This window comes from Orcinus orca, chromosome 9 (genome assembly GCF_937001465.1).
Source record: "Orcinus orca chromosome 9, mOrcOrc1.1, whole genome shotgun sequence".
NCBI classification, from domain to species: Eukaryota; Metazoa; Chordata; class Mammalia; order Artiodactyla; family Delphinidae; genus Orcinus; species Orcinus orca.
Window position 1 is genome coordinate 170,139 of NC_064567.1, and position 25,148 is coordinate 195,286.

Genomic DNA, 25,148 nt, shown 5'->3' on the forward strand with positions numbered 1-25,148 from the left:
TGTTTCCTTCCTTCTGCGTTCTCTGGCTTCTATGTGGTAGCTTTTTCTAGCTTCTTAAGTTAGGTGTATGTTCAGCCTTCCTTTGTTTAAAATGCGTTTATTTATACCTACGCATTTCCCTCTCAGGCCTGCTTTAGTTCCATCTTTTACATTTAAATATGTGTTTTCCATTATCATTGAGTTCTAATTTTTCTAAACTCTTTTTTTAAATTATTTTTTAACTCATAGGCTACAGGAAACTATAGATTAATTTCTAAGCTGAATAGAAAATTAGTAACAAGTTGGATTGTGGCTTAATTCATGGTAATCTGGCTTAATTCATGGTAATCAGAGAGCAAACCACATGAATTAAATCCTCTACAATTTGTTGAGACTTGATTTATGACTCAGAATGTGGTCTATTTTAGTAAAAGTTTCATTTTCATTTGAAGACAATATAATTTCCACAGTTATTGGTTTGTATGCTACATATGTCATTTACATAATTTTGACGATCATGTTATTTAAATATTCTAAATTTTACTGTTTGTTTTAACTACTTGTTCTATCAGTTACTGACAGACATGTATTTAAATTTCCAACTATAATTGTGGACTTGTCTATTTCTTCTTTTATTTCTTTCACTGTTTGCTTTATATATTTTAAGGTTATGTTATTAGGGGCATACCCATTTAATGTTTTATTTTCCTATTAAACTGTCCATGTTTAGTAATGTCCCTTGATTTTAAAAAAATCTACTCTTATATTAATGTAGTTATAGTAGCTTTCTTTTATTTGATATTTGCAAGATATATTTTCTGTGCTTTTACTTTGAACTTCCCTGTTTTATATTTAATTTGAGTGTTTTACAAGCTCCATTTATTTTTTTTACAAGCTCCATTTAATTGAGATTTGCTTTTTATTTCCAGTCTATTTTTATTTTTACATACAGTATTTTACACTCACATTTAGACTAGTTGCTGACAACTTGGAGTTTCAATCCATCTTCTATCTCTTTGCTTTCAATTGTCTCAGCTGCTTCATTGCTCCTGCACTCACTTCGTGTTTCTTTTTAAACTGTCAAGTATTTTTATTATTCCAATTTTCCCCTTTCAGATTGTTAGTTATATATTCTATTATTCTTCTGGTTTTCACCCCATATTAACAACATGCATCCTTGTCTCATAGGTGTTAACCTCCAGTTACTATTTTTACTGCTTCCCAGTCAACTCAAGACTTCACAGCATTTTATAAGTACCACAAGGCATGATTACGGTTGTTGTCTGGAAGTCAGTGTTTATTTACAGTTGCCTGTCTGTCTGTCCTGGTGCTCTTCATTCCTCCTTCAATTTTCATGTTTCCATCCAGGATCATTTTCCTCCTGCCTGAAGATCTCCTTTTAGTGTTTCCTTCAGCACAGGCCTCCCAGGAGTGAATTCCCATGATTTTTGATTGCCTGAGATCATCTTAATTTTGCCTTTTTTTTTATTTTATTTTTTTTTTTTGCGGTACATGGGCCTCTCACTGCTGTGGCCTCTCCCGTCGCGGAGCACAGGCTCCAGACGCGCAGGCTCAGCGGCCATGGCTCACGGGCCCAGCCGCTCCGCGGCATGTGGGATCTTCCCAGACCAGGGCACGAACCCGCGTCCCCTGCGTCGGCAGGCGGACTCCCGACCACTGCACCACCAGGGAAGCCCTGCCTTCATGTCTGAGGGTGTTCTTGATAGTATTGCATTTTTTGTGGGCAGTTGTTTTCTTTCCTCACATTAAAGATGTGCATCATTAGTTCTTTTGAAAAAGTCAGCTGCCAGTCTCACCATTATTCCACTGAAGGATGAGTCTTTCTCTGGGTGCTTTGAAGACTTTTTTCTTTGTCTTTGATTTTTAGCAGTTATACTATCATGGGCTTTAGTGTGGTTTTCTTTGTAATCCTCCTTCTTGGAGTTAGTGGAATTTCTTTAATCTGTTATTTATCAATTTCAAAAATTCTTGGCTAGTATCTCTTCAAATATTGCTTCTACTTTATCCTCTCTCCTCTCCTTCTGAAGCTCCATTTTCAAGTATGTTTAACATTTTCATCATTTCCCATATATTTCCTATTTCTTTATATTTTACATTATTTTGTTTCTCTCTATTTTCGTCTAGACATATTCTACTGATCTATTTTCCAACTTATAATACTCTGATTTACAGTGTCTACTCTAATGTTAGACCCATTTAATTCTTATTTAATTTTTTAATTAATTTAATTTAATTAATTCGCTATTTAATTCTTAATTTCAGGGTTATTTTTTAAGTTTTCAATTTTCCATTTGATTTTTACAATTAATTCCATCCTCTAATAAGGTTCTCCATATCTTCACCAATTTTCTTGGCTGTATTAATCAGAGTAATTTTACAGTCCATGTCTTAAAATGCCAGCGTCTGGATCTCCTTCTGTTCTCTGTTTATTTTTGTTTTTTCCTTTTTAACTGTATTTGATCACTTGGTACTGTTTATAGCATACTTATTAATTTATTGAAATTACATATAATTAACTTGTAGAGACTTTAGATGATCTCTTACTACAGAGAGGATTTAATTTTTCTAGCAACATGGGCAGACCAGCCTGAGCCAGGCAGGGATTGAGTTGACTTGAGGCTGTATTTCAGGCTCTGTGAAGGCTGTTTTGTCATTATTCCTACGTCATAGCCTTTTAGGGGTTTCAGATGAAGCCCTGGGAATCTTTCTACTCATCCAACACATGAACACCTTAGGAAATGGAAAAAGGAAAGGAAAACCTCAGTAGGTAACTGCGTGCTGAATTTTGGGCTCTCTGTGTTTTCCTTTTCTCCAGAATCATTGCTCCTGGAGTCTGTTAACTTGAAAGCCCTTAACTTCCTTTGTTGTCCATTCCGTCCAGTGACGATGTTATAAGCTCTGGGCCCCTGTTCTCTAATTGGCTGCTGTGCCCTGAGACATAGGTTAACCAACAGCCCAGGAGACAAGAGGAGGTGGGTGCCCAAAGAGCCTCAGTGCCTCCCTCCTCACCAGCACCCTGTCCTTCGAGTCCTAGCTGCTTCCGCTGCTCTCCAAGTAGATAATTTTTTAAATCACATTGACCCCCTAGTGGGAGGGAAGTCAGATAAGCTTCCCTTCGTAGCCACAGGTGGAAGTCTATTTTAGTATACATTTTTTAATGTTCTTCAAAAATTGTAAACTTTACTTAACCCTAAAGAGTTAATGTTTAACAATGTTGGAAGTGCATCTGTGTGGGACAGCTTGTTTCTTAAAGACTCCAGACAATTAAAAGTCAGAGTTAAAGCAAGTATCCAATTAAGTCTTCTCCAAAGCAGAATTTAAGTGTTGTAAAATAACTATAAACAAAATGTTCTGAGCATTTTTTAGAGAAGCAAAATATCACATAAAGTTAAGTTCAGAGACAGGTCCTTTGATGTGGGTCTTGCCGGAAATTTGCTGCAAAGATGGGTGGTCTGCACATCTGTGAAGTGGGGGCATGCCACTGCAGGCTCGACTGAGCACGGCTTTGCTTTATACTTTTATGCTGAACTCCTGTTTCTAGGACTCTGATCTAAGGCGCTAAGTCAGAAATAAGGGGAAAGGTTTATGCACAAAAATATTTATCATAATGCAAAGCTGTAAACATCTTAAATATACAATAAGGAATAGTTAAATAAATGATTAACTTCCATAAAAAAGAAGCCTTAAGATTAAAGCCACACAGGCAGCTATGAAAGTGTGCCCCAAATCAGTGTTTGATTATCTATTTCCTCCCCCTTCCCATCCCCCTCCAATTCCCCTCCAATTCCCTTCTGTCCCCATCCATGCCTCCCCCTCTCCCCCATCACCCTCTCCCCGCCATTCTACTCCCCTCTCCCCTCCCACCACCGCCTCCCCCCTCCGCAGGAAGCTGCATTGCACCAGGAACTACATCCACCTGAACCTGTTCCTCTCCTTCATCCTGCGGGCCATCTCGGTGTTGGTCAAGGACGACGTTCTGTACTCCAGCTCAGGGACTCTGCACTGCCCCGACCAGCCGTCCTCCTGGGTAAGGCTGTCCCTGTGGGCGGGGTCCTCTCATGGGGGGCAGGTGCCTGTGTGAACTCCAGCCCCACCGACCTCCCTCCCCACCGCCCATCCCTTTACTCCATCCCCACTTGGCATCGGGAAGAAGTCCCAGAGCCGGTGGTCCCCGTCAGGGCGCAGGAGCGGGCCTGAGCTCGGAGCAGGCCCACGGTGGCCAGAGACACAAGGTGGGCACGTGGGCACTGCCCGGTGGGAGGTCACGGCCAGAGTGCTGACCCCAGGCAGAGCCGGCCTCCCAAGAGGCCGCTGCCCCGAAGCACCAGCGGCAGCTCGAGCCGGATGTTCCAGGCACGGGTGGGCACGCACGACGCCGTTTTCTCCGCACATGTCCGGGATTCTGAGCAGTAGATGCTTCCCCTGACTGCTGGGTGGAAATCACCTGCGCGGTGAGTGCGTCTCCGCAGCACCTGCTGGGAGCGCAGTGCGCGCCCGTGACCCGCGGGCCCAGCTTTTTGCAAGAGGATGAATCACCTTAACTGTTAGTTTCTGCAGTGCAGGCTTGGCTTGTGGTGGACATTAGGGGGCCTTTAAGGCATAGTTGAGTTTAGTGCGTTTATATTGAGCTCCTCTGAGATCAAGTCCTTCTACCCAGTCTTCCGACACCCAGTCGCACCCTCCACCTGGGTTCTACACGGCACCCTAGTCCTGGTCACAGCTCTTCCACACTAGCCGGAATGCTGTTCTCCACCCGCCTCCCAAGCGGATGGATTCATGTGCTGGCACCGTTGCTCTGGACTGAGCAGATTTGAGTCAATGTCGTTTTAACATAGTAAAGCCTTTATCACACGGAAGAACTTCAGCTGCTTCTTAGGTCTGCAGGTGCAATAAATATCAATATATTCCTGGGATAATCTTGACCAGGAGGCATGTGGACTGAATATAATACAGAAATTAGCAACAAGATCCTCCACCTGGCAAGTCCCAGCCGCAGGTGGAAGTGCGGCCCCTGGGCTCTCGTCCCTAGATCGAGCCTCCGCTGCACAGCTGGGGGTGCACCCGCAGGCCTGGAGCAGGGGTGCCTGGCTGTCCTCCCGCTGAGGAGCCTTCGGTCCTGTCTCTGTGTCTCAAAGCTCTGCTCGAAGCAGCCCTCCGTACTTAGCTCTTCATTAAAGGACGTAGTGACCCTGACGGACCCACAGACAGCAGGCCCTTGACCTGGAGCGGTGCTCTCAACTTTCTCCTGCTGTATAGACGGAGGATCTGGCTGGGGGACGGGCACCAACGGGGACCTGGGTGTCCCTGCCCTGAGTCCCACCTGCCTAGGGGTAAGCTCGGAGGCCCTGGGCTCTGCAGTGAGGCTGACGCATCTGAACAGGGATGCACCCGGCCCAAAGCTGAATGCTGACCAGCTGCTTGCTGTCCCGGGTGGGTCGGGGGGAGGCGGAGAGCCAGAAACAAGGGCTGAAGGCTGGGCTGGGGGTCTGCACATTGCAGAGGGTCCTGGGCCCACTGAGCTGCCATGTAGGCCCACAGCCCGGGCCAGAATGGCAGAGGGGGCAGGAGAAGGGGAAGTGAGAAGAGCCCGTCAACACACACAGGTGCACAAGTGCACACACACGCAGAACACATGCACACAGAGGTGCACAGGCACGCAGAAACGCACAGGCATGCGTACGCTCACACAGACACAGGCGCACAGACCCAGGCACACACACACCCTTCAGACTCTGTCCCATCACGAGTTTGGCTCCGTCCCTGGAAAGACGGCTCCAAAGGAAGGGGCTTTGCATGGTGCTGGGGGAGCCCATGTCCTCAAGTGTGGAGCAGCTGTGGACACAGGACGAGTGAAACTGCACACGTGGACATCACCACGCCATCGCCTCTGCCACTCACTGTGCACTGAGGGCTCCAGGCATGAGACCCACAGAGGCACCAAGGCCCATATCCCCAGCCCTGCAGCTGCCATCTTCACATGTTTAAACAAAATATCCTGTTGACTTGCTCTTAGCCAGCACCTGCAGATGCTGTAAGTCTTCCCAGCACTCTAGGGAAATGCCGTCTGGCCCCGTAGAGCCTGAGAGGACACGTATCTCCAGGTGTGACACCTGATTTTGCCTTTGACAACTCTCGTGGTAGGTGCTGTTTTCTCGTCCTTTTCAAGGAGTTGGGCCTCAAAGAAGCCAGTGTCTTTATTGGATCAAAACGTGGACCAGGAGACAGAACCCCTGCCTCCGTCCCCACCTAGGCCAGCCCGCACATGTGTGGGTGCCTCGTTCTCTGCACTTGTTGGTCTGGGTTTGATCTAAACCTGTGGAAACCGTGCTCCAGTCTAGAGAAAATCCTCCAACAGGATATCCTGGAAATCCTCTGAGTCTAGCGGTGTCTCAGGGTCTGCTTTGAATCTACTGTGCAGGTGTGACGTAATCTGCACGACACCCTGTTTTTGTATCTTCTGTCCCCACAAGCGTCAGTGTACGTGTATCTTCGTGCACCAGTGCTCTCACCTCGGTCAGGTGGGTCTGGAGAGAGACTGGAGGGACCAAAGGGCACATGTGTTTACATTGCGACAGATAGTGCTAGACAGCTTTCCAAAGGCAGAGATGCCACGGGTGCTACGGATGCTGCGTGTGCAGGACGTGCCCTCTGCGCCGGCCAGCAGGGCTCACCACAGGTTCCCTCCACCCGTGGGTGTGGAGCTCTTCCCTCCTTGACACCCAGCACGCGCCTCTGTCACTGTCCCAACGAGGTCTTGGGTCGCTTCTCCTGTCTCCACAGCAGTGTTGTCACGTGCGTCTTTCCACTTACGGCGGCCCAGCCCCAATGTCCAGTGGGCCGCCTCCACATGCAGACCCCCTCCCCGCCCTCAGCATCAGTAAACCGTAACCGCCTTAGAAAGAGACGGAACCACACTCCACTTAGGCAAGAGAGACCTGGTGCGAGGTCAGGGGCTGGAGCGTCCTGGAGAGGATGGAGCCGCTGTGAGTCCAAGCGCCTCATGACCCCGGGGAGCCAGCTGAGAGGCTGCCGTGCATTGCCTGCAACTCTGTCCACCCCATACACGTGTATGAGTGTGTCCACATATATGGAAGTACATCCACCCATCAGCCACATACACATATTAGGGGAGGCGGCTGCAAAGATACAGAAGAAGGATAGAAGTGAAAGTACTGTTCTTGTTTTCAGCTCACTTATATAAGCTTAGTGATTGAAAGCCTCAATTTCATGTTTGCTCATGACGTGGAAATACCTGATATGTTTACTTATATGAAGGTCTGAGAGATTAAAAATGCATTTACTTTATGTAATACATAATTTTTCCCTTTCAAAACTCCTGGGGAAATAATTTATTTGGTGGGTTTCTCTTGTTTATTCCTTTATTTTTCCATCTCTTGTTAAGAGTGCACAGTGAGGAAGAACAGAGGAGAAAAAGTGGAAGTGAGTGGAGGGTAAGGATGCAGCGAGGAGAGGGGGATGCAGGGAGGAGAGGGGGATGCAGGAGGAGAGGGGGATGCAGGGAGGAGGGGGATGCAGGGAGGAGAGGAGGATGCAGGAGGAGAGGAGGATGCAGGAGGAGAGGGGAATGCAGGGAGGAGAGGAGGATGCAGGGAGGAGAGGGGATGCAGGGAGGAGAGGGGATGCAGGGAGGAGAGGGGGATGCAGGGAGGAGAGGAGGATGCAGGAGGAGAGGGGGATGCAGGGAGGAGGGGGATGCAGGGAGGAGAGGAGGATGCAGGAGGAGAGGGGGATGCAGGGAGGAGAGGAGGATGCAGGGAGGAGGGGGGATGCAGGGAGGAGAGGGGGATGCAGGGAGGAGAGGAGGATGCAGGAGGAGAGGGGGATGCAGGAGGAGAGGAGGATGCAGGGAGGAGGGGGATGCAGGGTGGAGAGGGGATGCAGGGAGGAGAGGAGAAGGCAGGGTGGATGAGGATGCAGGGGGGAGAGGAGGATGCAGGGAGGAGACGGGGATGCAGGGAGGAGAGGGGATGCAGGAGGAGAGGGGGATGCAGGGTGGATGAGGATGCAGGGAGGAGACGGGGATGTAGGGAGGAGATGGGGCTGCAGGGAGGAGGGGGGGTGCAGGGAAGAGAGGAGGATGCAGGGAGGAGAGGGGGATGCAGGGTGGATGAGGATGCAGGGAGGAGACGGGGATGCAGGGAGGAGGGGGATGCAGGGAAGAGAGGAGGATGCAGGGAGGAGAGGGGGATGCAGGAGGAGAGGGGGATGCAGGGTGGATGAGGATTCAGGGAAGAGAGGAGGATGCAGGGAGGAGAGGGTGATGCAGGAGGAGAGGGGGATGCAGGGAGGAGGGGGGTCAGGAGGAAGGAGAGGGAGGTCAGCCAAGCGTGCCAGGCCCCACATGGTCACTCTCAAAGTTACATGTCACCCTCAGGGACACTGTGTGCATCTGCCTGGGCCCCATGCTACCCTCCAGCGAGTTCCAGGGCCTCACCTGAACAGGCACACACCTCCAGGCGGCACCTCTGTGTTGGGTGGCCACGTGCCTCGTGCAGCACGGGCTCGCGTTGGGACCTGGAGCCGGCTGCCCGCCCCGAAAGTCCTCATCCAAACGCAGTGTGCTCTCTCACTCTGTCTGTGGCATCCAGGTGGGCTGCAAGCTGAGCCTGGTCTTCTTCCAGTACTGCATCATGGCCAACTTCTACTGGCTCCTGGTGGAGGGGCTGTACCTCCACACCCTCCTGGTGGCCATCTTCTCCCCCAGCCGGCGCTTTGTGGCCTATCTCCTGATTGGATGGGGTAAGGACTCCCCCCGACAGCCCACTGCCACCCCCAAACCCCCCAGGTTCCTGATTGCTGTCCTCTCTGACCTATAAATGCAGGTGCTTTCAGCTCAGAAAAATGCTGTGCCGCCCCTGTAGGAAGAGCTTTTCTAGAGCCAACAGCTTAGTATTTCTGGGAGCCAGGACCTGATTTAAAACTGCTCTGACTCTCATTGCTGGGGCAAACCCTGATGGTGGGCAAGTCAGAAGGAAGGGGCCTGGGAGGAGGAGAAGCAGGGAGGCCATCCATCACGAGGTCCCACTAACGTGCCCATCAGCAGGGCTGTGCGTCAGCTGCGGGACCCCCACCTTCACAGCGAGGGACTCCCCTGCAGGTCTTTGCCAAGTCTGAACACAGCCTCCCCAGCACGTTGACACCGACACCCAGAAACACAGAGATGTGTTTCAGGACTGTGAAGCCTTCAGACACATACTCAGTTATCTTCACTGCTTAGTAAGGCATGAGCATAAGCCTGTATGTATTTATGAAGAGCTTCCACTTGATCTTTTCATCGGAAGGCCCTTGTCCCTGACCATCAGGCTAATGAAAGCTCCCACGTGTGCCCCTGCTGGGCTGGTGCAAGTAACCAGCATGGGGTTGTGGTCACCAGGTGTCTTTCTGCAGGCATCCCCACCGTCTGCACAGGTGCGTGGACTGCGGCCAGGCTTTCACTAGAAGACACGGGGTGAGTGCCATGCCTGTAAAGAGAGGTCAAGCAGCACTGAGGTCCTGGCATCACTGGTCTTGGGAAACCAGAGAGAAGCTTCGTATCTGGTCAAAGGCAGCCTTTGGACACGGATGGGGAGGACGTTGAACTGCACGGGGAGGAACACGGGTTGGAGTGCTTGGAGAAGAGCCCAGGGACAGGTGGGGCTGAGCTGGGCCTGGCAGCGGAGCTGAGGTTGGGGTCAACCAGGCAGAGACGGAGCAGCCAGCCCAGCGAGGAGGCCGGGTTGAGAGGCCAGCTGGGGCGCAGCTCTCCGAGGCAGCACGGTTGGACCAGGGCCCAGAGCACTTCTGCTTCGTGTGCACAGTGAGCCAGACCGTGGCCCAGACCCAAGCACCAAGAGCTCCCACCACCGGCACTGTGCCTCATGCAGGACCCAGGGTCTACCAGTTGTCCACCGCCAGTAACAAACCACCCAAAGCTGGGGGCTCACATAGTCCCAGTTGATTTGGTGTGCTTCTGTCCCTGGAACTTTGGGCGGTTCTCCTGGCCTCAGCCTGGCTCACTCACACGCCACAGGCACCTGCAGGGGCAGCCAGGGCCGTGGGTCTAGGCAGCGTACGCTGGGTTCCAAGGACTCCACATCCTGCTGTCAACCAGCTAGGACCCAGGACAAGGGTGGGTCTCTGCCCCTGCTGGGAAGGGGTGTGGGTGACGGAGTGAGCTGGAGGCATTTTACAAGCCGCCCACCCCAGCTTCCTGCTGGAGAGAGCGCGTGGCAGTCAGGAGGGTCCCCCTAAGGAGCCGCGTGAGTGAGAGGGCTCACGGTCGGGGCGCTTTGTTTCGCAAGCCCCCGGGGAAAGTGTTCAAGCCCCCGGGGAAAGGGTGAGTCTGCAGCGTGCTTATCCTCCTGTGCTTGGTTTGTAGATGGAATTGGTGGTAACGTGATTTTCCTTCTCTCTTTTCAACAGTTGCTGGGATACCAATGACCACAGTGTTCCCTGGTGGGTTATACGAACACCAATTTTAATTTCTATTATAGTAAGTCATTTCTGTATTGAAACGTGAGTTGCCTGCCGGGTTGCACACTTGGGCAGAGAGCGAGCCCACTGTCTGGTAGTAACTATAAAGGGCCCGTTCTACTAGGTCTTCTGAGACAAGTACCCTGAGGCTGAGCTCTTGCATGGTGGGCTTGGCCCACCTTCAGGACGAATTCTCAGTGAAGCGGAGGGCGAGAAAGAGACAGTCCTCCAGGGGAACCTCGGGGTGGGGTGGGGGTCAGAGTCAGGTCCCCCAGGTGTGCAGCCTTAGAGCAGAACTGGATTTCCACCTGCGGATTTCACGTCTCAAAATTAATTTTCTCAACTCAGCTGCCGTGCCCTGGGGTCGGAACGTATGTGATGCAGCAGAGAGACACTGTCTGGCTCTGACTCAGGGGGTGGGGCAGGGAAGAGCAGAACTAGGGGCCAGGGCCCTGGTGCTTCTGAAACAGCAGAGGCACACACATCCCGGCCACACCACCTCCCTTGCAGGGGGACTTCACACACAAACGTGTCGTCTCTTTTTCGTGCAGGTCAATTTCATCCTTTTTGTTAGTATTATACGAATTTTACTGCAGAAGTTGACATCCCCAGATGTCGGCGGCAATGACCAGTCACAGTACAAGTGAGTATTTGTTTAGCTCCAGCTCTGAGCCACCCTCACCAACCTCAGGCAGCCTGGAAACTGAGTATATGTGTGGAGAGCAGCAAAACTGGGGTGCGAGACCCTGCAGATGACCCCAGCTTTTCTCCTTTAGTCGCAGGAGTGTGCTCTTGGCCACTTTACAGGGACCCCCGGAGATGGACTGTCTTGTCCAAAGGCCAGCGTTGCCATGGCAATTTTTCAAGCCGTGTTCCTCTCCTTCATTCCAGCGTGGATGTCCTCTAGAGAGCAGCTTATTGAAGTGTTCTGCCCGCTCTCCTGTTTTGTAATCTGACTTTTCTCTCCTTGGCCACACGTTGTTTGTATTTTATATTTAGTTCTTTCTTGCCCATCAGACCACAGGGTCCAGGGGACACCTCATGTTGCGCCCTGTACTTAATAATAACTCAAGTGATGTTTGTTGCCTGGATGACAACATGAACATGGCTGTCATCATCTCCCTCGTGGGGAAGAGAAGTTAAGTAAATCACTCCCCATCATCCAGCTGATTAATAAGGGTCTGAGAACTCCGTAAAGGAACTTGACGGTCATATGAATTTCTATCAAGAATTTATAAAGAAAAGATAAAGCCCACAACTCGAGTATAAAATAAAGCCAGTTTAGTGTGGAATGGTTGGTCCAGCTGATAGGAGCCTTGGATACAGGCAGATTGGGGTTGGAATTGCAGCTGCAGAAGCTGCGTGACCCTGGGTGGGTTACCTGACTGCCCCTGCAGGGTGGGCCCCCCCTCAGCTGTCTCCTTCCCTCCCCTCCTTTAGACAGCAGGGTGGACCTGGGGAGACAGGTGGCATCCCCTGTGGTCAGCAGCCCAGTGCTGGGTTATGTACCAGCTGGAGGCCTGGGGGAGGTAACTGCACTGCTCTGCCTCGGTTTCCTCACCTGTGAAGTGGAAATAATAATAATACTTGTCACAAGGTTATAAGGACTGATAGAGTTAATATTCAAAAGACATTTAGTGGCTGGCACCAGCAAAGTGTTGCGATAGAGTTTGGTAAACATATACATATAACTGTGCCCTGAGGTGTGACAGTCTCTGCCCAGCCCACATCAGAGGTCAGGCCTAGAGATAGGATTCCACGTCAGACCACAAAGGATAAAGTGGTTTCAGCCGAACCTTCCAAGTAGCATCTTTACTGCTCAGGTGAGAAGCCGGGCTGGTTCCTGGACTCGCCCCATGCCTGCAGCTCAGGCTGCCCTTCCAACTGAACTTCCAGTTTCTGCACGTCTTGTTCAGGGCCACGCTGACCTTTCCTCTGGGCTCTTTGGGAGCGTTCCTAAGCGGATCTTAGAGATGGATGCTTTTACTTTGGAAACAAAATAAAGTGGGCATGATAGAATCTGTTCTTTTTCCAGGATAACAAAAAGGCAGAGCACATCTTTTCTGTGTATCTGTCTCATAACAGTAGTGGCAGATGTCCAGGCACAGGGCCCCAGGGGTCCAGCTTCTAAATCCCTTTTCTAGAAACTAGCACAACAGCAAATTCCAGATGGATCAATAGTGAGAATCCAGGCAGGTTCTCTCTAACATTTAAATAAAGGGCAGCTCCCTGCAGAATCCCAGCCTTCACTCACTGGGCTGGCAGAGACCCGAGGTAGTGAAGGCAGCAAGTGCACCGTGGGTGTTGCAAAGTCAAAGGTTCAAAACTGCACATGGTGACAGCTGGGTGGTCAGTGAGGCCTTCCCTGCCCACCAAGGCCCAGGGCGTGCTCACATCTGGTGCAGAGCGGCTGGGATTCAGAGTTTGTGCAGATTGCCCAGTACAGAGGAAATCTTGTTGTAAGTGCCACAGTGCCTCAAAAATATGTAAAGCAAAGGGTGACTTTTTTCCGAGTGTGGGCTGGGGTCCACCAAGCAGAGGAGACGCGGAGGAGCACGGAGGTGCCTCCCGCCTCGGTTCCCACCGCTCAGAGTTGCCAGGATGAGGCGGGTTGTTGGAGCGGCTGCTGGTTCTGGGGTCACCCAGGGGCCTGGACATGCACACGTACCACCTGGGGGCCCAGGCCCCTGCACTCCTGACCAGCCCCGCGGTGGTCCCAAAGCTCCTGACCCTTAGAACGTGCTGGGCTTGCTACACCAAATGTGGCCAGGTTGAGTCACCTGGGAAGGTGCTGGGCCACCTGCAGAGACCTGATTTAACTGGATGAGGGGCAGCCTGGACTTGAAGAGGTTGAAAAGCCCCCAGATGATTCTCATGTCAGAAGTGGCTTATAGAAGTGGTCCTCAAAGTGGGGTCCCGACAGCAGCCTCGGCATCTCTGGGCACCTGATAGAATTCTCAGGTCTGCGTTTTAACACGACCTCCAGGTGGTTCTGGTGCAGGTAGGGCTGAGAAGCCCTGACTTAAAGAATGTGTCCTGTACCTGCTCGGGGAGCGGGAGGGGCTTCGAAGGCGGGGGGTGGGGGAGGATTGAGGTCAGGTATTTTATTTTCAACACAAATGCAGTGAGAAGAAAATCTGCTCTTTGATTAGGGAGGGTAAGAGCTCTTTGATAGGCAGAGAAATTAGATCTGGTCCCGGTTCCCTGATTCCTCGGACTCTGTGCGATCCAGAGCAGGGTCGCCTGCCAGGACCCATAAACAGCCGTCTGCGGGAACACTTTCTGTCACGCTTGTGCTCAGGGTGCCACCCCTGCTTTTGATCTGAAAGTAAAACTTGCCCCCATCCTCCAAAGGCTGGGGATGGTCTCGGCTATTAAAGCCAGTGGCACACGGGGCCGTCCGACCCGCTCAGAGCAATGTCATCCTTGGCAAACTCGTCAGGATTTCTTGGAAGAGCTTTGCTGCTTTACGAGGCAAAGTGGTGGCCATCATCGCGTTTGCACACTCAGTCCCTACGGGGTGGCGTGGGGTCAAAGCTGGGCCCGGGCTGGCCAGCAGGCGGCCGTCGGGCCGCCGCGGCAGCTCGGGCGCCCTGTGGTGCAGGAGGCTCACCAAGTCCACCCTGCTGCTCATCCCTCTCTTTGGAGCCCACTACATGCTGTTCGCCGTGTTTCCCGTCGGCATCTCCTCCAAGTACCAGATACTCTTCGAACTGTGCATCGGATCCTTCCAGGTGCGTGGCAAGGGGCTGGGCGTCCCGGGGAGGGGAGGGTGTGAGTGAGCTCTGACCCACCGCCCTTCTCGCTTGCTCGCAGGGCCTGGTGGTGGCGGTCCTCTACTGCTTTCTGAACAGTGAAGTAAGTCCTTTGACCTCCTCGGGAAGCACAGGTTCTCGGCTTGTGAGGGAGTCCCTGAAACGCCCCTGAAACCCCTGGGGAGGGCCCGCCCTGCTGTGGGGTCAGTGCCGTTGCCCGGCGCCCGCGGCGCTCGGCTCCGTCTTCCCGCACACCTCGACCGCCCCCGCCGACCCGCAGCGTCCCAGAGCCTGTCCGCAGGCGAGCGCCCGGACAGCCCCGCCGCGGACAGCCCCGCCCCCAGGCGGCCGCGCCCCCCGGACAGCCCCGCCCCCCAGCCAGCCCACACCCCCGGCGGCCGCCCGCCGCTTTGCCTCTGCCGCGCCCCGCATATAACCTCGCCTCACCTGGGCCGCGGCTGCGTCTCCAGCGGCTCGCTCGGCGCCTCGCGCGTCTTCCTTGTCGCCCCGCGCGGTCCTCAGGGTCCCCTCCCTCCATCGCTTTCCTCGCTTCTTTCGGGGCTGCCAAGCGGGAGCGCCAGCGAGCATCGGCGGCGGGAGCAGCAGGAAACTCCAGGCCGAGGAAAAGCGCCGGCTCTGCTCTGTAAACGTTTCCCATCCCTAAGCAGCACCTCCGCGCAGAGTCCTCAGATAGGGGAGGGTCAGCCTGGAGACCCCTCCGCGCCCAGAACCCCGGCTCTGGACCGCGGGCGGCGGGGAGGCGGGCAGGGGACGCCTGGCTCCCAGCCGGCCCCGCCCCCTGCGCCGGGGCGTCCCAGGTCCCCCGTCCGGGCCCCACCCCGGCTGTGTCCAGCCCTCTCCGCTCCCCCGGCCGAGCCGGCGTCTGCTGCGTGCTCCGTGCCTCCCTGTCCCGTGTCGTCTGAGCGACTCCTGCACCTCCCTCCCCTCGTTCTTTCCGGACCCCCCTGACACCCCCGCCCCCCGGGAGCCAGGGAGCAGAACCAGGACTGTAGGGCAAAGCGCTGGGGTCCCGGCTTCCACAGGAGGTCTTTTCTGAAAAGGCGAATTAGCCCTCTCGGGCTCTCGGTGTAGCGGCCGCTGCCTCTGGATTGAAGCCTTGGGCTCCGTAGTCTGACCTCCTTTCTCTTGGTCCCTCGTCTGGTCCCGCATCCTTCTCCGCTTCTTCATTCCCAGGCCCGTCTGTCCCCGCCCCGCGCCCATGGATATCACACCCTCCACACCCAGAAAAGGGCCGAAGGGGAAGCGTTCATCCACGGGCATTCACCCTAGGGGGAAGCTGGGGTCTCGGTTCCAGCTTGCCCACCGCCTGAGCCCCGCCTGCTCTCGCCCCCGCCCCAGGTGCAGAGCGAGCTGGGGAGGATGTGGCGGCCGACTCTGTGCCCCAGCCGGCCCTCCGGCCGGGACTGCAGGGTGCACAGCTTGTCCGGCTCGAGGAACGGCTCGGAGGGCACCCTGCAGGACCCCCGCGGCTCCCGCGCCCTGTCCTTCCTGCAGACAGAGACCTCGGTCATCTAGAGGTGCCTCCACACCGCAGCCCGAGCCCCCAGCCAGGGGTGCCTGGGGTGAATCGGCTCGGACCCACTGGAGCGGGCTTGGCGTATCCCCCCCCGTGGAACCGGCTTACCTTGTAACCGCCCGGGGTTTAAACCTAACGATTGTTACACTCCAGCATTTCGGTAGTTTTGTGCTTTATGTTGTTTGGCCGTGCAGACAGACCCATTTTCAAAGAGACCAGGAAAGATCAAGGTGGCAGTAGCCCAGGACTTGGGTCCAGCGACTGTGGAAGAAAAAGGGGGATTTTCTGATCTCAGTGCCTGTTCTCAGGGGGCACAGGCCTGGGCTGGGATGCTGGCCCTGAGTGACGTGGTCACCCTTCCTCTGCATGACCTACATCGCCGGCCTCAGCCCCCAGGTCCCACAGGGCAGCCCCTTGTGTGCAGGACACACAGGCGCCCGCTGAGGGCTTCCGTGGAACCCTCCCGCAAGCCCAGGTGGGCCCCGCCTGTCACAGTCATGCTCACACCGCCATCCAGGCTCTTCTTTCTGTGCCGCTGCACTCGGTTCTCCAACCCCTTTATGATACTGGTCCCCTTTAACAATGAGGCCACAGAGTCTTCGTTCTGAGGCATCACAGACCTGAGCGCAAGTGCCAGCCAGCGGGATGACTGGCTCCAGGGGGCGGGGCCTGGCAGGCAGGGCCAGGCTGGGCGGGGGTGGTGGCTGGACGTCCGGGGGCGGGGGTGGGGGGCGCCGCGAGGCCGTCGCCCTGCAGCGTCCCTCTGGGGTGTGCACCCAAGCCCCCTGTGAGAGGAGCCTGGTCAAAGAGTGGCAGCGTCCACCCGGAGCCCCCGGCAACCCGGCTCCCCAGCTCAGACGATTTGCTGCGACCAGATCTGCACGACCAACTGAAGAGCCAGCTCCCAGGGTGCCCGGGGCCGTTGGTGGAGCGTGGGAGTCAGATGTGCACCTGGACGTCCGTCAGCTGCCGGGAGCCAAGGCCGCGGGCCTGGAACGGGGAGGCCTGGCCTGACTGACAGCAGAGGGGAGAGTGAATATCACTGTTAGCAGAGGAGGGGGTGACCAAATAAAATGTTGTAAACGCGTGTGGAATGTCCTCAAGCCGCCATGTGTGACGCTTGAGTAAAGCCCATTTCGTGTCTGTTCGCTGGGTGGCCCTGGCCAGCAAATGCTGAGGCCCCAGGATCTCAAACTGAGGACATTCGGAGGAGATCTTCCCGTGTCTAAAGCGGAGCCTGGATGGCGTGCGGGGTGGGAAGCGGGGCACGTGGCAGCTTGCGGCTTTTGCAAGCAGCCACCTTCCCCAGGGCACTTACGCCGCCTGCCTGGACGTGCTCCTTGCAGCATCCGGTCAGCGGTGGGGGTGATGCGCGGGGCGCCCGGCAGCCCTGCAAGGGTGGGGGGGGCACCTGCGGCTCCCAACACACCCACCCCACAGCTCCACAGAACCTGAGAACCTGCTAACTAGGGCCAGGGCTGAGCACATGCGTGCCTGCATATGTGCACGTATGTGTGTGTGCCTTCTGGGAGCTAACCCCTAACTGCATTTGTGCTACAGACAGATAAAATCTATTTCTAGTAAGCTCCATGTTCAACCAAACTGCTTCATGCCAAGAGGAATACCGCACACTGCTAAAGGTCAAGTTCTCCAAAAGCTGACTTAGAAATGAGCAGACGGACCAGCCTCCTGTGAGTTTCTGAGAGCCCCAGGTGCCAGGTGATGGTACATTGTCAGCTGTCCACTGGTGGAAAGAGCTTCATGAGAATTTGCTTAAGGTAGGAATACGTTGCATTCGCAAGGAAGGGAAGTGAATAGGTGATGTCGGGACGGGCAACAAGCACCTTCCTTTCTTAGCAAGAATGGTGTTTTTTCAATGGTGCTTTTTATCAGGTTTTCAGGTTAGAGAAATTATACAGAGGAGTTACCAAACCTCAGATATTATAGGCAGATATTACCCAGAAGGTGAAAAAGCTCTGAATTTCGCCCTCCATCTGGCTCTTACTGCTTTAGAAGTAAACATCCAGAGTGAATCGTCTTGTTCCCAATAGTTTCCTCTACGTCTACGCAAACCTCTCCCTCCCTCCCTCCCGCGCTTTCTTCTTTTTCTTCGTGGAAAGTAGGTCATATTGTGTAGAAGTTTCTGCTTTTTTAGTTAAGACGGGCTGTGTGGGTCTTGCCTGTCTGCACACAGATGTGCTTTACTTGTAACAGCTGCGTGATGTTCCATGGCACGGACGCGCTTGGTTTATTCCACACCCCCGTTGATGAATGTTTGAGCGCTTCTGCATGTGCTGGAGCATCGCCACAGAACAACGTCCCGGAAGTGGGAATGGGTTCCGGGCCTGCGCTTTTGGCTCTGGGCGGGTACGGCCCTGGAAGAGGTGGCCTCAGCGCCGCTCTCACCAAGCTGCGGTAGACACCAGCATCACTGGGGTTCCCATCTCTCTTCGCCCCAATCTGCTGTCTTTAGTCTTGGAGACAGCGAGCGTCTCTTCTTTACAGAGAGCTTTCTCTTTAGTTCTGAGCCTCAGCCTGACCCACGGACGTAGACGTCAGGTAGCCAGGCCCCTGCTTCTCCAGTCAGCTGCCCCACCTGGATGCAGGTCCTGCTGAAAGTTTACAGATTAACTTCCTTATTCGTGGAAATGGGGACAGGACTCCGCAGAGGTCGTGGGCGGTGTGTCATCGTCACCTGTTTGCATCGCCGACCACCGGGCCCTGTAAGAGGTTGGGGACCTGCTTAGCTTGGGGACGTCACAAAGGATTTAGGGCATCGTTTATACTGAAGAGTGTTCTTTGCAAGATGGAGAGAAAAGGGCCTGTCACTTCCATTATCTTCTCTAAAGGTTTAATGAGGAAAGTGGAGCAGGCACAGGCGGTGGGGGCCCCCACTCGTGACAGCAGTCCCACCTCCCCCTGCCCAGGGGCGTCCCGGACTGAGCCCTGGATAGCAGGCCTCAGCGCCAACAATGACCCCAGAGCTGTCACTGGGATCTTGGTTAAAGCTACTTATATTCATTATATTCAACCCCTGACACTGAAGGACCAACAGGGGGAAATAAACTATTGGAATATAATTACAAAATAATGAGGCCAAGTAGCACCAATTTCTCTTTTGGAGATTTAGGACTTTACAAATCCTTATATGCTGAATGCTATAGATAGCAAAGTATAAGAAGCAGCAAGTGAACTCAATACACCTGAAAAACACAAGCTTTCCTGGTTTTAATCATTATAATCATGAATCTAGAATATGCAAAATTTGTGATTTTCAAGTCATCACAAAAATAATTACAATTCATTCAGATTTAAAGGCACACAATATACTAAAACCCGTCATAAGGTGACTCATCACTGCAGACTTTCACATGCATGGGCACATGTGTTCTCCCAGACCTCTCAGCCTGCTGTGAAAACCCACGTACCATCTGTTCTGGGCTCTGTAGGAGCCCCAGCTCTGTAAGTTTAGTCCCAGTCTCTGTGCGCGCATGAAACACTCATGAATGCTGGACTAGGTGTTTCCGGAAGCAGCCCCGGCCGCCTCCCCGGGGCCTTTGGAAAGGGTTTTGGCTGTCTTCCCTCCCCACCCACAACCGAAGAGAGTCCCTCCTTGTCAGACAGGCTTAAGGCTGGGGGATGGAGAAGCTGAAGGAAGAGGAGGGGGGCGGAGAGTGTTTACTCTTGGGGGGGCGATGGGCAACTTAACAGAGCAGCGCTGCAGATAGCACGTCCGTGCGCAGAACAGGGGTGCAGGGAAAGGGAGCTCGGGAGTTACCGAAGGCACCAGGCGCCCACTGGTACAGAAGGTAGAGAGGGGGCTTCCCTGGTGGCGCAGTGGCTGAGAGTCCACCTGCCGATGCAGGGGATGCGGGTTCGTGCCCCGGTCCGGGAAGATCCCACATGCCGCGGAGCGACTGGGCCCATGAGCCATGGCCACTGAACCTGCATGTCCGGAGCCTGTGCTCCACAACGGGAGAGGCCACAACAGTGAGAGGCCCACATACAGCAAAAAAAAAAAAAAAAGAAAGAAAGTAGAGAGGGACCCAAGTTACTTAAATTACCTCCGTGGACGTCGCTGTGGCTCACGGTCCTCGACCGCAGCAGGTCTGCATTGTGTCTCCTTCTCCATCCCTCCATTTGTCCATCTGGCCGTCCATCTGGCCGTGAGACCATGCAGGGCTTTGCGGACAACAACGCCGAGAGCTCAGGAGGGGAAAGAAGGGTCAGAGTGCAGGGCAGAGGCAGTGAGGGGCTTCAAGCCCACAGGAGAGGTGGCGGGTGGGGACAGCTGTGGCCCGAACGCAAGGCTGTGAGGGCTCAGCAGCCCCACACCCTGTGCCCAACTGGCCACTGCTGAGAAAATCTGTGAGGCCGGAGCCAGGCTCGTGCTCAAGAACCATGACTGGGTGTCCACTCTGTGACCACCAGCCGGGCAGTTGGAAAGCGCATCCTGGGGCCACCTCTCCTGGCATTCACCTGCTGGCCCGTGCCCTTGCAGCGCTTGGAGCAGGGGTCAAAGCAGACTGTCGGTGATGCCACCGACCCCCACCCCACGTGGCCCCATGCCGCCCCCGGACCTTGGCTCCCAGCCTCGCCGGCCTGACGACAGCCTTGCAACGGCAGAGGGAGGCCACAGCCCAGGAGGGAGCGTCTTTGGCTGAGGCCACGGGGTAAACGGGCCGAGCTGGCCCAGGGCAGCCCCGCCCTCAGCAGCCCGCGGGCCGCGGCATGCCGGTCACTGCAAGCTGCCTAGGCTCTGTGTCAGGTGGGATATCCATAAAGCACCAGCCCCCCGGTGTGCCCAGCCCCTTGCTCTGGTCCCCAGGCCCCGCCCAGGGTGAAAACTCAGCAGGGAATGAGAAAGACAAGTGAGGGGCCCTTGAGCTTCTTCAGAGTCTGTGCGGGGTCACCTTCGGGCAGACCTGAAATCAGATGATGTGAGTGGCCTCTGCCAACCTGCCTCTACAATGTCCCAGCTGCTCCAGAAATGCCAGGGCTCAGGACGCAGGATGTCACCCTCCTCTGTGGCTTCGGGCAAATTTCTTGAATAACCTGGGCTTCAGCCATCTTCCCTGCAGAACAGGAGCGGGGGAGGAGAGGACGCGGGGCAGGTTCCCCTAAATGCCCCAGCGCCTCCACCTGCCCCGCCTGCTTCCAGGGCCCTCCCATCCCTGCTTACGCCCCCCGGCCCTGTCCCCACACTGATGAGGCCCCCGTGGAGACCAGTGGGCAACTTGCCCACCAGACCAGCGAGGGCTAGACTAAGCCCGGCCTGTCCTGCCGGCGACACTCGAGGCTGCCTGGTAACTGAACCTGGGTCAGCGAGAGGGCTGCTGGGAGGTGTCACGTGCCCCCCCACTGATCCTGAAGGCACCGTGGTGGGCCGTCAAGAGGGTGACCAGGAAAGGAGGACGTTCCCCACGGCACCTGCTCAGTCCCGGGTCAGGGGGCACCTTTATCCCTCGGAAGCGCAGGGTGACCCTGCGGCAGGCGCCCCCCAGGAGCGGGAGGGCAGGTGACCTCATGTCTCCGTCTGCCCACCCGGGGCTGGGGAAGCATCTCCGAGAATGTTTTCTAAATAATGTTTAAGAGCAAGTTGAAAGGACGCTTGTTTGCAAAATATACCAGAAGAGTGAAAGGTGTCCCAGTGGCGTTTGACTGTGACGTCATCTGAGCAAAGTTCCCGATGGGCTGGGACTCACCCAAGCCTCGGCCCCCTCTACGCCCCCTCCGGATGGTGCAGGGGTCCAGGCCATCATGGCGGGGACGGCATTTGCCCCCCGGCAGCCCCGTTCTGCCCCTTGGCTCTCAGAGGAGCCGGGATAGGACGGGTGCCCAAGCCCACTCCCTCCGTCATCCGGGGACCTCCCCCAGGCCCACCTCCCTCCAGCTGACCAGCAAGGGGCCAACGTAGGGAGCACTTCCTGACAGGCACGTGAGGGGCGCGCTCTGGCTCCTCCCACACGGGACGAGGACCGCTGTGCTTGTGTGCTGATGAGGCTCCCTCCGAGCTGCAGCCTGGGTGTGGGGGACTGGCAGGCTGGGCCCCGAGCCCACTCCCAGCCTCATGACCTCTGTGGGGACAGACTGTGTCCACTGCAGATGCCCTAGAACCAGCCTGATGCCAGTAAGAGCTAAATAAGTGTCAGCCAGTCCCGACTTCTTCTTGTGGCAGAAACTCCATCTCCCCACAAGGAGCTTCTAAGTAAGAAAAGTATCAACACTTAGAAAACCGACTAACAGAAACAGATAATCAATGGTCAAAATTATAAAAGACAGAAAGGATGAGGAAAAGGTTACACTCCCCATAAGTAAAATAAAAAGGTGGATGCCGTAATTGCCTATAAAAATGGCACTGTTCAGAGGTTACAGCTGTATTATGTGGTGTGACATTACAAACTTTATATTTAGTGGCTTTATTATACCATAGTATTATCATAATACAACTCATATCATATAGCATGTTATTATTCCATATTTACTCTATAAACCTTAAAGATATTCTAACTTTAAAATGTTCATTTCATTTGGCCCAGTAATTCCATTTCTAGGAATTTTTCCAATTTAAGTATTCAGTTGTGCACACGATTTATGTGCAAGAATAGTCATCACGATGTTATTTATGATATCAATGTCAAAGAGAAACAACAGAAACATTCAGTCATTCCAGAGTGATTAGATGTTGCGACTGGACCACAGCGAGGAGACTGAGATGGAAGGCACAGGTGGGAAGCCTCACCGCTGGGTGCTCTTCAAAGAGGCCAGAATCCTGGGAAGGAAACAGCTGCATAATCTGAGAGGCCATCAGAGGTAGCCCTCAGGGATGGTCAGCTGCAGTTCCCACGACCGTGCACCCCTGCAGTAATTAACTCGATCAAGCAAACCATTAATAGTGCGACACAAATTGCATGGTCCAGTTACTCACCTAGCAAGGGTATTTAGGGATAAAGTTTACAACAGCCATGTTTCGATCAAACAAACTGGGGAAAGGAAACGGCCAGCTCATCTCGCACAGGTGGGGTCACTTATAAAGCAGAGACGGGTGTGTCTTCCCTTATGGCTCGGTGTCTCTTCCTGAGATCCAAACTCAAATTTCCACTTGCACATCCGACATCATCCCCTGTACACCCACATCTTCTTCCCCTTCACGGTGATGAAGGGTCGATTCATCAGGAAGACATAATAGTCCTAAGTGTGCCAGCACCTGGGGACAGAGCTTCAGACACATGAGGCAATGGACAGAACTAACAGAAGAAATAGACGCATCTATCACCATAACTGGAGATTTAAACACACTTCTCTGTGACTGATAGAACAAGCCTGCCAAAAAGTCATTGATACAGAAAGTGTGAACAAAACATTAACCAAAAATATCACCCAACTTGGCCTAATCAACATATATAGAACATATACATAGAGAGAACATATATAACACACAAAACACATAGAGAACACATGTAAAGAACACACATAGAACATATCTACATATGTAGAACATATATACAGAACATATACATATGGAACATATATAGAACACGTCAGCCAACAACTGCAGATTGTGTATTTTTCTAGTGCACATGGAATGCTCACCAAATAGACCACATGAAAGTCTAGACAAACTTCACAGAAATAAAACCATACAGAGCAGGTTCTCTGTACGAAATTAAGCTAGAAGTTGATAATAAAAGTTAACTAGAAAATATCCAGTATGAAAAGTTAAACAACACATGTCTAAATAGATCTGAGAAGAAATCACAAGGGAAATTATAAAATATTTTGAACTGAATGATAACAAAAATACAATGTATCAAAATTTGTAGGACTGAACTAAAGCAATCCTTGGCGGAAATTTTATAACTTGAAATACAGACAGAAAAAAAAGAAAATTAGGAAAATCAGTGACCTAAGCTTCTACTTCATGAGAAGAACAGATTAGTGTCTTCCTCCCAAATCGGTTTGTCCCCTTACACTTTCACGCAGAAGCCCTGGAATCACCCCGTCCTCACAGCCAGGTCATCAGGGCGTCTCGTCGGCTCCAGCCACCACCTACCCTACCCCATCCCCTCGTTTACAGCCTCATTTTGTGGGTGTTAACCAGCAGCTTCTTAGCTGGTCTCTCCGTGAACCTTCTCCCCCCATATTCTTCCCCAAACCAGCCGCAGGGTGACCTTCCTGAAGTGCAGCTCGGCTCACACTGTGCCCACCAGCACCTTCCAGGGCCTTCACCCCCTTCGGGGGCTCTCGCCGTCATGAACACTCTAGTCCCGTTTTCCGCTGGACTCTAAGTCTCCTGGGACAAGTGATGTCTTGGTCACCTCTGCACCCTCCGAACTGAGGCGTCACTGCAGAAAGCAGGCCCCTATTAACTTGCTCCCTGTTGATTTGCTGGCGGTGGCCAAGGCCGCATGCCGCCTACAGAAGTGTGTAGGGATCTGGCCCAAGTTAGAAGTCACCCCTCTCTGCCCTTGTCATCAGGACTTGTAAACCCAGGAGGCAGATACTTTGGGACACAGAGAAACAAACGGGCCAAGGGTCTCCTGCTCCTTCTATTTCCAGTGAAGGGCAACGTCCAAAGGATCCCTAGACGTTGACCTGCTAGCTTTCTCTCTGCTTGGAAGTAGAAAACCTTAACTCAGTCACAGAATTCCTAGACACTGGCCCTATTAGATCTTTCCAGGGAATAAAGATCCGGGGGACTCTTAAGCCAGTTCCTTATAAATCTGTCAAAGTCACAGCACACCCGGCACTGCCTGTCTGCACACAGTGGTGAGTAGATGAGGCACCTGAAGGCTTTGAAGGGCCAGAGTAGGGGCGGCCTGGCTGGAGCGGGGGGGAACAAAACCCTGAGGACTTGCCCTGGGGGCCGGGCTTGATCACCGCCTCTGCTTCTGCGTCCATGGGGTTCTGGGGCGTCGTCTCAGTTCATCTACAGGCGCCCCATCTGCCTTGGTCTCTCTGGCCCTGGACAAGCTGGTAAAAAAGATGCACTTTAACTGAGCATCATTTAAAAAGAGGTGGAACATTCCCAGTTCGGCAGGCTCTATATTTTAAAAGACATCAACCAGAACCTAATAAATCTAACGGCGTAATTCCAAACAAAAGGCCAGAGGGGCGCCACTCCTGCAGGCTGGACAAAACAAATCTGACGTTCGCCTTCAAGAGTAAGTGCATGAAAGACTGGGACGCGGCTCCAGCTTGCAGACAAAGGAGCCAGATCATCAAGGGCAACGCACTTAGGTTAACAGCGGTGCTGCGTGAACGCTGTTTCCAGTGTTGACGGCTGAGTCACCCGCCGCGCTCCTCTCCTCCCACCCCAGTGGTCGGGGCAGGATGCCGCGGCCTGAAACCTGCTCAGCGGGGAGAACTCGCCCCAGAAATCA

At 53.6% G+C, this 25,148-nt stretch overlaps 1 protein-coding gene and 1 long non-coding RNA gene across 13 annotated transcripts in view; one reads left to right on the forward strand and one right to left on the reverse strand.

The window, feature by feature from the left end:
* Nucleotides 1-15,920, forward strand: part of VIPR2 (vasoactive intestinal peptide receptor 2) — a 66,061-nt gene extending 50,141 nt beyond the window's left edge. For 2 of the 6 annotated variants that reach the window (XM_004281237.4, XM_033408357.2), the window contains exons 6-13: nucleotides 3,886-4,027; nucleotides 8,610-8,760; nucleotides 9,409-9,469; nucleotides 10,423-10,492; nucleotides 11,025-11,116; nucleotides 14,078-14,207; nucleotides 14,290-14,331; nucleotides 15,588-15,920. In XM_004281237.4, coding sequence (XP_004281285.1) covers nucleotides 3,886-4,027; nucleotides 8,610-8,760; nucleotides 9,409-9,469; nucleotides 10,423-10,492; nucleotides 11,025-11,116; nucleotides 14,078-14,207; nucleotides 14,290-14,331; nucleotides 15,588-15,764 — 865 coding nt within the window. In that variant the 3' untranslated portion in view covers nucleotides 15,765-15,920. Of the gene's footprint in view, nucleotides 1-3,885; nucleotides 4,028-7,430; nucleotides 8,761-9,408; nucleotides 9,470-10,422; nucleotides 10,493-11,024; nucleotides 11,117-11,249; nucleotides 12,828-14,077; nucleotides 14,208-14,289; nucleotides 14,332-15,422 lie in introns of those variants that run through there. The other 4 variants (XM_033408354.2, XM_049715183.1, XM_033408356.2 and 1 more) reach the window with 4 other exon arrangements.
* On the reverse strand, nucleotides 4,025-23,109 carry LOC117197196 (uncharacterized). 7 transcript variants are annotated; one of them, XR_007479408.1, is made up of 5 exons: nucleotides 19,830-23,109; nucleotides 16,271-18,486; nucleotides 14,676-16,026; nucleotides 8,456-14,421; nucleotides 4,025-7,136 (listed from the first exon to the last, which is right to left on the reverse strand). It is a non-coding gene; the product is annotated as an uncharacterized LOC117197196 (long non-coding RNA). The 7 variants fall into 7 exon arrangements; XR_004477729.2 differs by having other exon boundaries at nucleotides 14,676-15,737; nucleotides 15,874-18,486; XR_007479411.1 differs by having other exon boundaries at nucleotides 8,456-14,319; nucleotides 14,676-18,486.
* Nucleotides 23,110-25,148: the final 2,039 nt, after the last annotated feature.